Source organism: Galeopterus variegatus, unplaced genomic scaffold (assembly GCF_000696425.1).
Source record: "Galeopterus variegatus unplaced genomic scaffold, G_variegatus-3.0.2 Scaffold1644, whole genome shotgun sequence".
In the NCBI taxonomy this organism is placed as follows: domain Eukaryota; kingdom Metazoa; phylum Chordata; class Mammalia; order Dermoptera; family Cynocephalidae; genus Galeopterus; species Galeopterus variegatus.
In genome coordinates, this window is record NW_007727755.1 from 308,672 (window position 1) to 326,275 (window position 17,604).

The 17,604-nt window shown below is 41.4% G+C and overlaps 1 protein-coding gene across 1 annotated transcript in view; it reads left to right on the plus strand.

Annotated features, from left to right (window-relative positions):
* Positions 1-17,604, plus strand: part of LOC103594915 (serine/threonine-protein phosphatase 2A 55 kDa regulatory subunit B beta isoform-like) — a 238,037-nt gene that overhangs the window by 194,286 nt on the left and 26,147 nt on the right. The window contains 1 exon segment of the mRNA XM_008578205.1: positions 16,606-16,783. Coding sequence (XP_008576427.1) covers positions 16,606-16,783 — 178 coding nt within the window.

A 17,604-nucleotide genomic window follows, 5' to 3' on the forward strand; every position in this document is an offset into this window, starting at 1 on the left:
CTGGACACGGAAAAAAAAAAAAAAAAAAAAAAAAAAAAGAAAGAAAATGCCTTGGTATTGACTGTTCTCTGTTAGTTTCAGATGGTATTGAATTCTTGCTGTGCTGATCCTAACTGAATGTCCTCATGACTTACTATGTCATTCAACCTCACTGAGCTTCTGTTCTTTAAAGTCTGTAAAACACCCATAATACCAACAATGCAGGATTTTTATGAAGTTTAAAGGAGGTAATGTATGTAAAGCATATGGGAGATAGTAGGCATTTGAAAACAGGTCAGTCGAAGCAGCAGTTTTACAGAAGCTAGACTCCAAAATCATCCCATAAACCAAGAATTAGGTGTGGTCAAAAATACCTTTGAAAAATCCCATAGATCACCCATAAGATATAGTGTGTGTAGTTTTTATAAACTCTGTATGGAATAATATGTATGATATAATATGTAGAATATAAAGAATAATGTATAAAGCTATGCAAAAAAATGTGAAGGGCCATTTATGAAAAATATACTTCTTTCAACCTTAGTTGCTCATTCATCACATCAAGATGCCCAGAGACGAGATCCCACCGGTCATTCTGTCTGGGGAAAGAGCAGATTTCACTCCCCTCTCCCATCTCAAACTCACTTGGGGACCTTTACCCATTGAGTGGGATATAGTTGCAATAGTCGACATTATTTAAATTTGTTTCCTTCTTTCTTATTTCTGTATTATGTTAAGCATATATAGTTGAATTCACATATTTAATGCATATACGATGCAACTCAATGTATCACTATTATTCCTAGATTAGAGGCAAAATAAATACTCAGTAGAATATAAAATAGGTGGAAGTTAGGTACAATAATTTGATGTTCAACTGCAGTGATTTTAAATGACCTGCACATTTATCCTCTTTTTTCTCTGAATGATTAGTTTTCCCTTCCTCTTAAGTTTTCCTTTTCTTTCTACTAGCCTCAGAGCTTTATGGTATTTAAAGGAGGCCCTCTGCTTTGGCTATTGAAGAAAATAGCCAAAAGCTATTATTTCTTCCTTCAGGAAGAAAATAATAGTAATAATGGAGTTTGCAGTCCTGTGTGTAACCTCCGTCTTCATCACCTTCCTCCTGCCACCAACAGTTCTACAAACTCACATTTCACAAAACTGGGGGACAAAGAAGAGGCCAGAAATGAGTCAGGAAATGGATGACAACCTGGAAAACTTGCAAGGAATAGTTAGGATATAGAGTTCCAAAGAGGACAAAGTACAGTGCTGGTGCAGGTGGAGAGAAAGTTCAGTCATTCACGTGGAGAATGTGGAAACACAGCCGAAGTAGAAGTTCAGAGAAAGATCTCAGGGTCTTAGTGATAACGTGTGAGAGTGTTAGTTAAAACTAGACCAGGCATAAGGCACCCAAAAGAGTGTGTTGTTCCAGAAGAAGTAATTACCTAATTTTATTCAGTTCCAGTAAACTCTTATTCTAATATGATTTAAGGATCTAGTTTTTAGAAGAACGTGATTGCCATGAAAAGGGCCCATAGAATTTCTAAGATGGGCAGGCACATGAGAGAAAGTTATAAGGGAGAGGTAAAAACGGGTCCATTGCCTGAAGAAGAGTGAAAGGCAATTCTAATAGCACTCCAAACAAGATAAATTTTTTATCCAGGGAATAGTGATCAATTGTGCTTTGCTCCCCTTGGACAAAAGACTGTTAGAAATCTAAATTAAAACACTAGGAACTCAAGTTAGGAAATAATTCCAGGAGGGTTGTCAAAATGGTGTCAGGTTGAAGAAGAAAGCCAGAGAATTAATCTTTTTCTCTAGGATTCTTAAGAATATCAGATTATTCTCAACCGGGTTAGGTACATCTGAGGAATGAGAAGAGCTCTGTTCACTGGAGTAATCAGGACCAGGGAAGACTTAGGGAAGGGGGTGGATAGATAGAAGTGGGGTGAACAAGGGACGAGGCAGGAAAAAGGGTGGAGGAGATTGTGTATATGGCATGTCCAACAGGCAAGGATGCGATCGAATTAGAGGGGTCTAACTCTTCCATTCCTCCTGCTTTGTTTTTCTCCCTACTTGTTCTCTTCTTTCTGACAGCACTGAGCACTGAAGGGGCAGAGGGTGACTCATTGGAGGCCATGTGCAGACTGGCAAACGAACTAAGTCATTGATAAAGAGAGGAGAGGGGCCAGACAAGCAGAGAGAAGCAGTGCAAGAGACCAGGTGGCTCCTGAAACAGACAAACAGAAAGACAGCATCGAACTAAGTCATTGATAAAGAGAGGAGAGGGGCCAGACATGCAGAGAGAAGCAGTGCAAGAGACCAGGTGGCTCCTGAAACAGACAAACAGAAAGACAGCATATTTTCCCAAGTCTCTAACAGCTTGCGAACTCCCTGTTCCGTTTCACATGCTCCATTTCAGTCCCAATGATCTGCAATATTTGTCTATCCTACAATCATCTTTTCTCATGTGTGTTGTTTTTTAGTAAGTTTGAGAAGGTTTCTGTTTTTTGAAATCTAAAGAGCCCAGAGCAGAATATTACTCCCCCTCCTGGCTTTCTTGTCTCTCCCTCTGTTCTTTTTCTCTTTATAGTCCTATTTCTGCTGCTTTTCTCAGATACCCTCTTCTCTTCCTAGTCCCATTCCTTCTCCCTCTGTTCCTTACCTATTCCTGCTCTCTCTCCTTAGAACTAGCAAACCTTCCCCTCTGAAGTTTCCCTCATCTAAATCTCTCCCTTATCTACTTCCTATAACAATTTTATTTTTCAGGATCATAACATTCAAATTCAGCCCCATTATTTGGGAACAGAAGATTTAAGGTATCTCCAGACTTCAGAACACTGTCATTGTCTTCTCCACCTTCCCAACTCCTTCACCCATCTTCTGACCAGCAAAAAATCCAATTAGTTATTGTTGTTGATCCCTTACTGTGCCTAATTCATAAATTAAATTTTGTTATGGGTATGCATGTATAGGAAAAAACATAGCATATATTGGGTTTGGTATGATCCATGGTTTCAGGCAACCCCTAGGGAGACTTAGAACATATCCCGCAAGGATAAGGAGGGACTACTGTATTTCACTTTTAAGAGAAAGGGATATATCGCAGGGAGGAGAGGTTGGAAAATCGCACTCAAGTTCAAAACAGGCAATGGTATAGAAGAGATTTTATCTGACATTAATTTATTTGGAGAAAAGACCTGGGGATTTTAGTTGACATTATGATATGGACTGTTATAAAGGTAAATACATTTTAAGCTACATAAGCAGAAAGCAAATGTCTTCTTTGGAAGAAGAAAGTTCTGTCTGTGTGCTGAGCTGGTGGATTGTGTTCAGTAAAGCAAAGCACTGGTAGAGGCCCACTGGCCCTGACCATCAGTGAGCTGTGAAGGTTGGAGGTTGAGCCTTGGTAGAATTTATGGAAGGGCGAAGGGTGGAGAGCTGTCCTCAAATATCTGAAGGGCTATTGTGTGGAGGATGGGAGTGGACTGGCTCTCTGTCAACCCAGGGAATAACAGGTGGACAGTTCAGGAAAGCAGATCTAAGCTCACAGGAATGAGGAAGCTGTGATCATTAGAAATGCATAAGTTTTCCCAAGAAAAGTCCAGTGCAGACTGAAGAATCTTAAGAATCCTGCCCTGGTGGAAATACTAAACATGAGGACTTCCCTTCCTTTTTTTCTACATTACAAAAGTAATCCATATTTATAGAAACAAGTCAAATAAAACTATACTTTTTATTTTAAATTTTTTTATTTATTATTAGCATATTCATTCTTACAAATCATGATATTTCTTTATGCCCTTTGTCTGACCTATCAATTCCCAAACCCCCTCCCTCCCTCACCCCATCTCTAGCATCCTTAGGATTGTTTTGACCTATCAATTCCCAAACCCCCTCCCTCCCTCACCCCATCTCTAGCATCCTTAGGATTGTTTTCTCCTTCTGAAAGTTCAATGTATTGCTGTGGTCTTTTCTTTCTTTCCTTCATTCCTTCCTCCTTCCCTCCTTCCCTCCATCCCCCTTCCTCCCTCCCTCCCTCTCTTATGGCCCCACATCTCAAGGTAACTAATGTTACTTGTTTGGTGTGTGTCTTTCCAAACCTTTTCCTGTGTCTGTACATACATATAATAACATTAATGGAATATGATTTTGTGTTGTTTTTACAAAAATGAGATCATGCTATACACAATACTCAGTAATGTAAACATCCCTCGGGGTCAATTCATCTTTGAAATAGCTGCAGACATTCTAAAGTATAGGTATTCTATAACTTATTAAATCATTCCTCCATTGATAGACATTCAAGTTGTCTCTAGATTTTGCTACAATGTAATTATAAGCAACAATGCTACAATAAATGTTCTCAAACATACGTTGTTACATACTGATGTTTATAGGATAGTTTTCATTAAAGTAGGATTTGCCAAATTAATAAAATTAAAAGATACATAATTTCCAAGATTAAAAGATATATACATATCTTTTAAGCACGTATATAATTAAAAGATATATACATACTTCCAGATTACCTGCAAAAAATCTTGTTGCAATTCATACTCCACCAGCAAATGCTTGCTGTTCATACCGTCTCCAGGACAGGATGCCATCATCATTTCACTTTTTACCCATCCCACTGAGAAGCAGCGTAGTAGAGTTGTTAAGAGTAAGGGCTCTCGGCTACAGTGCCTGCGTACCTGTCTCAGTTCCAGCCAGCACTAGCCGTGTGCCTCAAGCTAGGACACATACTGCTTTGGGTCTCAGTTACCCTCATCTGTAAAAAGAGGATGATGTGCACAAAATTCTGATGAGTTTAAATGAATGAAAAGTTATAAGACTTAGAACAGTAACTGGCATATAGTAAATTCCTTATGATTAAAGAATTTAAAAATTAAAGATTAATCGGATTAATCTTTTATAAGATTAAAGATTTTCACAATCTTAGTTTGCATCTCCCTGGTGACTAATGAGGTTGGGCATACATATTTCTATATATGTCTTGGTCATTTGCTTTTCCATTTCTCTAAGTTTTCTGTTCATACCCTTTGTCCCTGTTTTTATTGAGTTGTTGGTCTTTTTATCAATTTTTAGGAATTCTTTGTCTATTGTGAGAAAAGGAACCCTTTTCATTTCATTTTTATCTTCCATAAATTCTTTTTTATCTGTTTATAAAAATAATTGGAATTTTTTTTAAGTTAACATTTTAAAAACCCCCAATTCTCACAGAACTGTAAAAATCATTTTGAATCCTCATACTCCAAAGGATAATCACTGTTACAAGTTAGGTGTATGGAAACCCTTCAATTTGCCCTCAGATTCATTGGCTCTTGGCCTTGAATCTATATATGGGTTATCTGGGCGATTTTCAAAATACGAGTACCTGGGTTCTTCCTCACAGACATTACGACTTCACTGATTGGTGGTGGGGCTCAGGCATCGGTTTTTAACACGAGGCCTTATTTGATTCTAATGTGCAGACAGGATTGGGAATCAGACAATGTAACCCTGAAAGGTTATTCATGGGTCAAGTTGTTACTAAATCCAAGTGTCACTAGTAAGCACTACCGCCATCTGTTGGTGAGAGCCAGAACTGACACAGTTTAGCTGTGTATTCAGCATCGTTCGTTTCTAGGAAAGGCCATGTTTTCTAAGTTCTTAGAAATGCATCTTTTTATTCATCCAGACCTTTTTAACGTACGTAACTTCTCAGACAACTTCCGACTGTAAGATTCTTGAAGCGAGTATCAACTTTCTGTTTATCTTCTTGGTTCTATATATTCCACGGTAATAAATGACATAATGTAGTGTGATCTCCCAAGGTCTTTTCAATCCCTGGTCATCAAAGATTCAGTGATATTTATCTTAACAATTAATAGGAGAAAGTTTGCTAACAAATTTTGGAAATACTTTTATCAATAGCTATCGAAAAACAAAACAAAAATAATTTTTGTGATTAATCCTAACCAAACTAATCAAAAATTAAACCACTGCCTCTCCCCACGCCACTCCTTCCCCAGCTGTAAGTGTTAATTGAAGTTTTCCCCTATGGGGATATTTTAAGATCTCTGCTTTTTCTTGTGAAATTACACAATGTGAAACATCAAGGGAAATAACAGGAAAGGCAGTGAACAGGGAAACACACATGAGAAATAGTGATGTTGGCAGAAAATGGAAGTGTCTGGGAAAAAATAAGATAAAACTGGCAGAATTACAAGCTGCTGCATGGGCTGGTAATTAGATAGTGAGTTTATCTTCTGAGGGAAATGTATTTTTTCTCTTTTTTGTAGACAGGCCTAAGGAATTCTAAGACACCAAGAGCATGAAATTGTTAGTCTGCCATGAAAACCATCTTTGCTGCATTGGGTTTTAAATACACACACACACACACACACACACACACACACACATACACACACATTTATATAAATTCCCAGGCAGTTTTTATGGGTTGTGGGTTATTCTTGCATCTAACAATAGGGGATAAATCTTTCAAATATACAAGTATATGACGGTACTTCAAAAAGTTTATGGAAAGATTAGTATTTTAATTCTACTTTCCCATGAACTTTTTGAAATACCCTCATATGTATTATATATGTATTTTATATGTGTGTATGTATGTATACTAAATATTTTTTAAACCAAAACATCTTGACGAACTGGACCTTTCGGCTGCCAATTGTGGAAGTTGATACTGGGTTTCTTCTATTCACTCTAGATCTAAACTTTGTTCCAGAAGAGTTTACTTAAGAGCTGGGTTTCTCAACCTTGGAACTGTTGACGTTTTAGGCTGAATAATTCTTTGTTCCAGGGGGAGCTGTCCTGTGCATCATAGTGCAGTTAGCAGCATTCCTGGCTTCTACCCACTAATGCCAGTAACATCCCCTCAGTTATGGGAACCAAAAATCTTTCCAGATACTACCAAATAGCAAAATTGCTCCCAGTGAGAAGCGCTGATTTAGAGAATGGGATGCTTACGGCCCTTATGGCCCTTACTGTCACTTTTTAAAAAAACAACTTACCTAATTCTCCAATCTAAATTAGGAGTCATTTTCTCTCATGGAACAATATACATCTTTACAGCATCAGTGACAGTTTATGAGAATTCACTTACCTTGAGACATTAGTGTCTTTCTTCTCTATTAGACTTTAAGCTCTACAACTTAATCTCTTTTGTTCACTTGTATCACCTAGTGCAGTGATTGGCACCTAATAAATGTTTGCCAAATGAAAGAACATAATTCTAAGGTATTCAATAACCTGAAGCACAAAGCCTGACTTGGTCCAAAGGGGTTTTTTTCTTTCAGGCTTATTTCAGTCTAAATGACAAAGCCAGTAAGAGAAGAAATTAGGGACATATTGAAGCTGGTGAAGGGTGTGAGCAGGGAAATCTAAAAGTTATATTATTTGGAGAGGATTCCCAAGTGGTTTTGGCGGGGTGCTGTTGAGTGGCAGTTTCATTCTGGAAACAACAGCTCTGATATGTCACTGTAGACTGAAGCCAACCTATCACTCCTGCTTTCTGAGCTCCATCCACCATTGATCCATGGACGAAACAAGTTTTTTGACCAGAGTGAGGTTTAATGCTCCATTAATTCTCTGAGGGAAAATGCCCCAGGACCAGGAGAGATGTGCCTATAGAAAATAAACCTCAGTACAGATAGCACAAGAGGCTTTTAAATGCTCCTTTTCGTGTTTTTAAAAAATGGAATTAAGATGCATATTTTATAAAATGAAAAATGACTGGCATTCTTCCCTCTGAAAATGAAAAGTAATTTAATTTGTTAGTGGTTTATTTTATTTGACAGTCTTTGTACATACTCGATTTGGTTTGTTACACTGAATTACCCTTTAATAATGGGTACAATAATGCCAGACTCTGCCCCCCAGGTTGGTTTGATAATTGGATGAGCATCATATTGTTCAAAGTTTTCATGACGATGCGGACAGAAGCTATTTGCAAAACTCCTAAGCAGGAGAGCTTTCAGCTTTTTTTTTTTTTTTCCTGGTGAAGTTAATTGCTACCTAGTGACTGATCATTCCACTAGCCCCTTTTCCTGATAATACTAACTTCTCTAATGACTGAATTCCCAGGGTGGATGGAAGGGATGCTAAAACCTTATAGCCAATAGAAAAGGTCAGGAAATCTTCCCTAGGGAATCTCTCAGACTGGACCATTTTTCTACAATTGGAAGTAAGTAAGACTGCTAATGATAGCTACCAAAGAGGCTGGAGCCAGACCACCAGAGTTCAAGGGCAACTTCACCACTTAGTGATTGTATGACCTTGGGCAAGCCTCAAGACCTCTCTTGCTTCGGGATCTACATCCGTAAAGTGAGAATGATTTTAGTACCTACCTTGTAAGGTCACTGTGAAGATTCAGTAACACGGTGTGCGTGAAGTCTTAACACAATCCTGATGCACAGCAAGTTCTCCATAAATATTTCCTTGTTAGATGGTGTGTATCAGGCCCTGTGCTAAGTCTTCTCAACAACACTACTGACAGGTTGCTACCCCTAACATTTCAGAAGGGAACACTAATATCAAGAAAGATTAAGTAACAAGCCCAAGGCTGGTAATGGCACAGCCAGAATTAAAGCCTGGGTCTGCATGACTCCAAAAATCCTCTTACACCATACGACTTCAAAGTTTGTGCTTGTGTACCCCCTAGAAGGATTTTGGAAAGGTATGTGCTTTCCTGAGCATTTTTAAGTAGAAAACTAAGCATTTCCATTATAATGTTAAATAATTGCAGAAAATGTGATTTCAGGAGAATTTTAAACATTGCCAGTTTAAAATAAAACTGTTATATCACCTCTTTAATTCATCCAATGGAATTTAAATACCATTGTAACTGGATACCCACCAATACCCACTAAAAGAATATCTGAACGAGTTCTTCTTTAAAAGTCAGAAACTTTATGTTGTTCTTTTTTCTTCTTTAAACATCTCTTTTCACTGCACTTCCCCCAAATAAGTGTTAAAAGTCTTTTTTGATCATTTCTACACCAAACATAGATATAGATAGATTTTCCCTCTATGAATATTTTATTGTCTAAGAGTTTAAAATTCTCATCTGGATCTAATTATTGCTATGATTATTAATAGAACACAATTCACCAAAACAACATAACCACGTTAATTCCAACAAAAAATGATTATATGTAAAAAGTAAAATTTTATTAGAAGTGCATATTAGAATAAGCTGGGGTAAGCATTTATGGGACCCTGATTAAAGGTATTGTCCAATTGCCCCTCCCAGAAGCATTTCTGTCTTGCATAGTACACCTTAGTAAGCTCCAGCATGGGTGAAGGTATGCCTTCCTTGTCTTTCTTCTGCAAAAGGAAGGAGCCCCTACACTGTGTTATCTCCTGAGATGATCTGATTTTAGCAAGGAAAATACATGGAAGTTAGGGATAAGGAAACAGTTTCCTTTAAGATTGTTCCACAGAGTTCTTAAAGTCATCACCCACTCCTAGGGGCACAGTCCCCTCATTGAAGTTCGCTGCTCTGTACCACCAAGCTGTATGGCTTTGGAGTAAGGATGTTTAAAGTAGGATCCAATGGCTCTCCCATTCTCAAGATCACCCACTCCCTCTTCCTTGAAAATGAAGCCTGCTCTTTAGCTTTATTCCAAACTTATGGTAATGATTACTGCAGAGTCACAAAGGATGTTTCTTGAAGGAAGCCCAGTGTAAAGTCAAGGTGGTAGACTTGAAGTGAGGCTGGATCTGGACTCCCCGCACCTCTCTGACAGATTTACCGTTTAGTGCCTCTAGATGGGGTAGCAGATTCACTCCAGATTCTCCACTGAGCCTCACACCTCTGGAGCCTGAACACCAGGGTCAGGGTTTCCTTACACCAAGGATGAGGTGGACCCCCAGGACTTCAGCTCTCATCGTTTCTTGTCTAAATAAGACAGCCTTGGCTTCAGCTTCCCAAAAGGGCTGGCTTTGAACAAGAAAAAGGGTAAGGGGTGTGCATTGTCTGCATCCTCTAAGCTTCTTAAGGATGTTCTGTGTGGTGAATCATAGTAAATGCTAAATAAATGCTCATTGAAGGCTTTATCTGGGGTCATTCTTTGGTCATAACATTCGTTTATGCACTTCCTTACTACTGACCTAATGAAATATGTATGTATATATAAGTGAAAGTGCCATATACATATATTTGGGGGAAGGGGAGGAAATATCTACTGAACATTAAGGAGAAGATATGGACAAGCATGGATTTAAACTGATAGCAATTTTTCGAAAGCCCACATAATGTTGATTATGTTGAATGTACTTAACAAGCAAGGGTATTCCAAGGTTTGTCTGCTCAACTCAGTGAGATCTGACCTTGGGTTACTGAACAGCTAGAATTTACTAATATCCCTGTGCAAATAGACATCTCTTTCTCTCCCTTCTCCATGACTTCATCTTCTTTTTGTCTTTTATCTCCTATCTGGCCATCTCTTCTCCCTCAGAGTCTTGCCTTGAATCTGTCAATCTACTGGGGTGCTAGAGGTTGCCATGGTAAACACAGCTGTTGTTTTTTCTCTGTGAAAAATCTGCTCATAAAGGTACAGGGAGTCCTCCCTCTAACCTCTCCCTGCTGTGCGTTTTCACAGATGTCTTTAAAGTGGGGGCCTCAGGGGCTTCCTGTTTTCCCGGCTCTACTCGGCTTTCACTGTGCGTCTGTGAAGCAGGGCATCATGACCCGCCAACCCCCACTTAGGTGCTGCAGAAGATTGTGAAGAATCGCTCTCATGGTCACCAAATAAGCCAAATGACAGCAACATTCATTTTGTTAGTAAATGGATTCTGGAAGTGAAAGATGATCTGATATTTCCCAAGAGGAGAGACAGGAAAGATGATGAGAAAGAAGCTGGGGAGGAAGACTGAAGGAGAGGTGGGCAGAGACAGAAGGAATGGAGGAGCAGAGGATCTTTTAACAGAAAGGGGAGCCCTGAGATTCCCTCCACCTCGTAGTGGAACCTGTGATCCAGCCCTGACTGCTGGTCCAGCGACATCTGCTCCTGCTCCCTTCCTTACCACGCCTCTCTAGCCACACGGCTGCTCACTGTTTCTCTTGTACTCTAAGCTCTCCAGCCTCAGTGCCTTTGCACCTGCTCTTCTCCCCACCAGAAATGCTCTCCCCAGAAAGCCACTTGGCTCCCTCACTCACTTCATTTGGGTTTCTGCTCAAATATCACCTCCTCAGCGAGGACTTTCATGACCACCCCACATCAAATAGCAAACTCCCCACTTGCTATCCCTTACCCAACTCAGGTTCTCTTCACATACACACGAAAACTTACACCCCACAAGAATAGGGCTCACTGTTGTGTCCCAAGTCGCTAGAACATGTCTGATGTAGTAAGTATGTGTTGAGTGAATAATCACGTCACTGGCCCCACTCCCAGAAGCACGCAGACTCACGCGCCTGCACACACAACTTTTGCCCTCTGGCCTCTGTGCTTTGCACATTGCTGGTCCTTGTGACTGGTGCACGGTTCCCTCTCCTCAGCACCCCCCACTCCTGCCTGGTGGACTCTCATTCGCGCTTCGAGCCCCGTCTACCTGATTAGTCCTCTTCTTTCTGAGGTCTGCCTTGACCTCCGCAAGCAGACATAGCACTGCTTCGGTTGTTAGTACCTGGACAGTGCCTACTGACCTCCCTGACAGCATGATCTGCCTCATGAAATGTCTCTTTACCTGTCTCTCCCAAGTGTGTGCTTGGGGACTGAGTGTGTTTTTCCGGGGCCTGGAATTTGGAGTGACTAAGGGCTTAGACTCCTGAATCAAGGAATGCCAGACATGAGTACTTGCTCTGCCTCAGACTAGCTGTGTGACTTTAGACAAATCACTTAACCTTTCTGTGCCTCAGCTACCTCATCTGTGCAATAGCGATCATAATATCTAGCAAGCTGAATCACAGGATAGTGATGAGAATTCACTGATGAATTACATAAGAGTTTAAAGCATTCTAAGCAGTCAGTTGGGTAAGAGGATAGAATGCAAGGTATGCTGAGGTGGGGTGGTTGTGGAAGGCCACTCCAAGGGGGTGACATTTGAGCAGTGACCCAGATGAGGGAGGGAGCCATGTAGGTCCTGGGAGGGGAAGAGCATCCCAGTACTAGCACTACTGAAATGTATCTCTGCACGCTTTATTGCAGGTTAGACTGCTCGGCTGCCCTTTTGGGCTCCAGGATATTATTCAGTTGAAGTTCTAGCATGATGCCAGGTGTACAGGCAAGACACAGGGCAGGGGTGCTTGTCCTTTGGAATCAGCATCAAGAGTATGAGCTGAAACTGAATCAAGATCAGGGGGGAAAGGGACACCTTAGGGAGGGACATCACTGAATTCCAGCAGCCCAATCCAAAACCACCACTGACGGCTGAGGACTGGCCCTGTCCACAAGCCCCACCCTTGTCTCAGAGTTGATTCTAGCCTCATCAATGACTCTGCCAAGATGGCTTGGACTAGAGGCTTTGGACTGAATTAAAAGGTCCCGGACTGATCCTGGATTTTGTCTGGTTCTGGTTTTGTCTTTGGCAACAAGGGGGCTCTGTTCCTGTGGAGAATGGCTCAGACAGATGGGGGACCCGTTACAGGATGACCAGGGACAGGGCGCTTCACCTCTCGCCTCTCAATTTCCTCACTGCAGATTTCAGGAACGTCCCAGGCTATTTGTTTTCAAACTTCCCTTATCCACAGAAACAGTTCTTTAAGCAGGATTATTATTGAGAATCCAAGCGTATATTACCAAGAGTCACGAAGCGGGTGAGGCCTAGACACCATGGCCACCCTCTGTGTCCACCCCGCCTCCCCCCACCACACATGCACAGGCGATGGCCCAGGAAGAGGCTCTAAGGACCCTTCCAAGCCAATGTTCCTTGTTTCAGTGTCACATCTGTACAGCAGAGTCTTTCCAAAGTGATAGGCTGAACCACATGAAATTAGTGATATTTGATAATTTTTGACATGCAAAACTGGCCGTTTCATGTTTCAGTATAATAGTTTTGTTTGCAACAGTGGCTGAGTGTGCTCACTCGGTAACCATATTGCCTGGGTCAGATCCCAACTCCTCAGCCTATTCTCAGTATGGCATTCGACAGGATTTTACCTGTAGAATGGGGCCAGCAGAAGACTCTTCCTTGCAAGATTGGCTGCCGAGAGGGCGGAATGAGATAATGCCGTGGAGTAAGGTGGGGCCGGGGTGGGGGGCTCTAAACACATACTGTGGAACAAGGATGGGAAGCTCTCCATGAATGTTTTCCCAAGAAAGCCCTAACGATTGCCTGGGGTCCTAACTCAGGGGACGGTGTCCAATTCTTCTCCCCGCCTGGCCCCAAAAGGAGCACATGGCCAGAGCAGATGGGAAACACAGCCCCACCATGGTTCCCTAATCGGTCCATGCTGTCCAGCTTGACCTGCCAAACTTCCCTCTTTCTTCTCATAAGGGGAATCACTGGGCAGCAGACAAGCCTTTATCTAGGCCCAGGACTGATATTAGGATACCGTGAGTGACATTCAGCCCCTCCCCCACCCCACCTTATCTGGACAAAGCATCAGAGGCCCCATCCCCAGAGACCTACGTGGAGCCCTTCCCCACTAAGTGGAACATCATGGAACATGTCAGCCTGAATTAGCAGTGGGCTGGTCACATCAGCTGAAGCTCTGGGCTGGCGGCTCCCCCATTGTAATGCCTCTCTTGATCCTGGCTGTCACACTGCCTTCCATGTCACCGCAGCCACTGAAAACCTCTGCAGAAGATGTGCAGTAATGAAGGAGTTCTGGGGGAGTTTAGGAGGAGTCGTGGGAAGGCTTGCTGATTCCGTTTCAAGCTCTGGTTGGAAAGGTCCTTTCTGAGAAACTGTAAAAGCATGGCACATGTTTCTGAAAGCACCAGAATAGACACCCTGTTCATGAATGCTTGCAACATCTAATTGAGGCTTCTTAACCACAGCTCTACCATGACTACCACTGCTATTATTGCTACCAATAGTACTATTTATTCCATACATTCTCCTGGCAATTCACTATTGTCACTTGCAAAGCATTTATCACTTCCTATCCTGTATGATATTTCAGTGTGGCATGGTACTGTGGAAAGAATACTAGCTTTGCAGTTGGGTGGACCATGGGTTCAAGTCCTGCCTATGCCTCCTAGAGCTGGGTGACCCCAGGCCAGTGACAGCCTCTCTGCACCTGAGTTTTCTCTATAATAGTACTTTGTATTAGTACCTATTTCACACAGTTGCTGTATGCAGAATGCTTGATATAGAGTAAATGCCCAATAAATATTTCAGGATAGTTCCTAAGGGCAAAATCACCTTTCTTTTCATTACAAAGCTGTAACTCAGGTATGCCCTTAATTGGTATTCAATAGTTTCTCACCATCCCTTTAAAAATTCTACCTTGTTAGTCCTCTAACTTATTCTCCATTCTGCATCTGGAGTGATCTGATCAAAACTTGAACTTGATCATATCAGTCATTGCAAATCTTTTCATTTTTTTCTATTTCTCTTGGGATAATGGTAAAATTCGTTCTTGCCTTCTACCTACCCTGTCACCTCATCTCCCACAATAGTTCCCGTCACTATCTCTGTCTCAGCTACACTGACCTATTGGTCCTTCACTCTTGCCTGTCTCACCCCCCCCCACCATGCCACAGGACCTTTGCACATGCTATTTCTCTTACTGGAGCATTCTTCCCTCCTCTCCTGGCCTTGTTAAACCCCTACTCATTCTTCACATACCAACTCATTGATACGTTCTCTGGAAAGCCTCTCCAGATCTCCATGACCAGGTTAAATCTCCCTTGGCACTCAATCCTCTTTGGGGCACTTACCGCATTTCATTATGAGATGATATAATTCACATCTGTCTGTCTCCCTCATCTGTATCCACTATTTGATGGCAGGACCTGTGTTTGGTTTTTTTCTCCAGCTGAGCCCCCCTGGACTGTATTAGAAATGTTGCTGAAAAAGTGAATGGGAGGGTAAACTGGAGGGCAAATGATCTCAACAAATCCCCAAAACCACCCTTCATGATAATGAGGGCAGAGCGGTTTGGGCCACTGTTTTTCAGATAGTGTGACCAGAGCTCAGGAAGAGCAGGTTAGTTGCCTAGGGTCTCACAGCCTGGCAGTTGGTGGTGAATCTGTGATCAGAACCCAGGTCTCCCAGTCCTGCCATCCCCAGGCTTGTGCTACAGACCCGTTACCCATCACTGGGGTGGGGGACCACAAAGGCTTTTCCTCGCTTCCCTTTCCTGGTATTCCCCTGATTCTTCCTTCATTCTCATCTCAAGCCACCTCTGGTTCCCGGGAGACCCAGCATCACATCTGTCTAGAACTCTATGTTTCCTCTGAATCATTCATTTAATTAAAAAAAAAAAAAACTCCCTCAAAGGTGAGCAAAATTCCCTCAAGACTGAGCTGGGATAATTCTGTTTTCTGAAAGGTTGTATTATTGAGGTGACTGCACTTCACAAAATTTGACCTTTGTTTTTACCTCCTTCTCCTTACCACCTGGGTTGAAACCAATCCGAAAGCTGAAGTCTTTATCTACCACCTGGTATCAAATCAGTCTGGGATCGGTTGCAAGAGATGATTTGCTTGAAAAGAAAATAGCTTTTGGTCCTTTTATTTCCTTGCTTTTATTAAGGGACTGCACCTGTGTTGTGTGATGTTTGGTTTTGCTTTTATTTTTCTTTTTGTCTGTCCCCTCTCAGGCCTTTGTATTCTTACTTTCTTAGGAGCCAGTCCACCCAGAATTCAAAAATGCAGCCAGAAGTGATGGTTACTTGTTCATATTTTCCAGATAGAGATTCATGCATTTGAAACTATTTAACTGTCCGATTCTCCGATCTGCCAGAAAGAAAACCTTAACTCACATAGTCTCATTCATTCAACGAATACTTATCAAGAACTTTTTATATTTCAGTAAAGTGACCACATAGTTAATGACCAGACTGGGACAGTTCTGAATGTGAAAGTGGACATACCTGGTTGGTACTCTAAGACAACTGGTATAAACCAGGTCAACCCGTATGTCAACGGATGCCCTATATATTAACAGCTGAATTTGAGCTGTTAGAGTCTTGGGTGATTGTACATTTTTCCAAAATGCCGTTAAGGATTGAGGACAAAGCCAGGATGCAGTGGAGGCCTCCAAAGCCATGAGATAAAAAGACATGAAGGATAAACTTAGATTAAAGTTGAACTAGACATTTCTAAAATGTTTCCACAACTTCCTTCTCTAAATAGATTTCATATTTGAAAGAGAAAAAAAAAACTGGAATAGCAGCTCTGGAAAATAATGACCCTGCAGTGGAATCCAAGTTTCCCTGAGATGAGGCCACCTGGGGGGCCTGGGGGAAAGTTTACAATTTGTAAAGGATGAAATTCCTTATCAGGGCTAAGGGATAGTGATATCTTTTGAGACAGGAGTAAAGTTAAAAGGAACAGAAGGGAACAGGAACTCAGTGTGATTCGTTATCAGTCTCCTCCTTTCTCTAACTTGGAGCTTCTTTGGTGTAGTTGGGATGTGCATGTGATAATAAAGGATATAAACACACACAGTCTTTTCCTAGGGAAGAGCTCTGGTTCTGAATTTGTTTTTCTTGCCTTCCAGGTGCCTGTCCTGAGACCCATGGACCTGATGGTGGAGGCCACCCCGCGAAGAGTATTTGCCAACGCACACACATATCACATCAACTCCATATCAGTCAACAGTGACTATGAAACCTACATGTCTGCTGATGACCTGAGGATTAATCTGTGGAACTTTGAAATAACCAATCAAAGTTTTAGTATCCTTTCCTTGTGGCCAATCATCAATTGGCCTGAATCAAGAGTATTCAGGTATGAGTGGACTTGGGGGGAAAATGGAATAGAAAGGAACAATCACAACTTTAACACCTAGCACATATGGAAAACTTGTCACCTTTAAAATATATTGGCACCTATGAGACTCTTTCATCCTAACAATAAAGGTAGGAAAATATTGAATTACAAGTAGTGGCCCAGGACCAGCTCTGGATTGAAACTCTGAACCAATTCCTTCATGCAGACATTTATGTGTCATGAATTAAAATTAGATGTGATTTTTTGTTGCTTTGCCCCCCACAGATTTGTCACCCCACTTCCCCTGGGTGACGGATCTGCAAAGGATTACTCAAAGCCCATCTCCTCTGAGAAGTGAGAGACCCTGAAGTGGTTAATCTCCCACTGGAACCCTCAAGTGAGAGGCATCCCTTCATTGGGAAATTAACCCTGAATTGGGGTTCTCTTCCTGCATTTATTTTCCAGACCAGGAAGTTACAGAAAGAGAACATAGGTGAGGTTATAGTTTAACAATATAGGCTGGTAACTTTCAGTGAAACAAGTCACATGACATTCCATTAGACAATTAAGTGATCTTACAGCGATTTCTCAGTATCTTTACATAACAATCAGTAACTAGTCTGTCCTTGAGCCAGCAACCTTGCTGTGCCACAAATCTTTATCTTACACCAGAGACTTTATAGCCTAAGGAAAATTTTCAGTCCTCCACAAGGTCAATATTTGAAACTGCAAGGCTTTGGAAAACCAGACCCTGTGAAGTACATTTGCTTTAAGAATCCTCTACAAT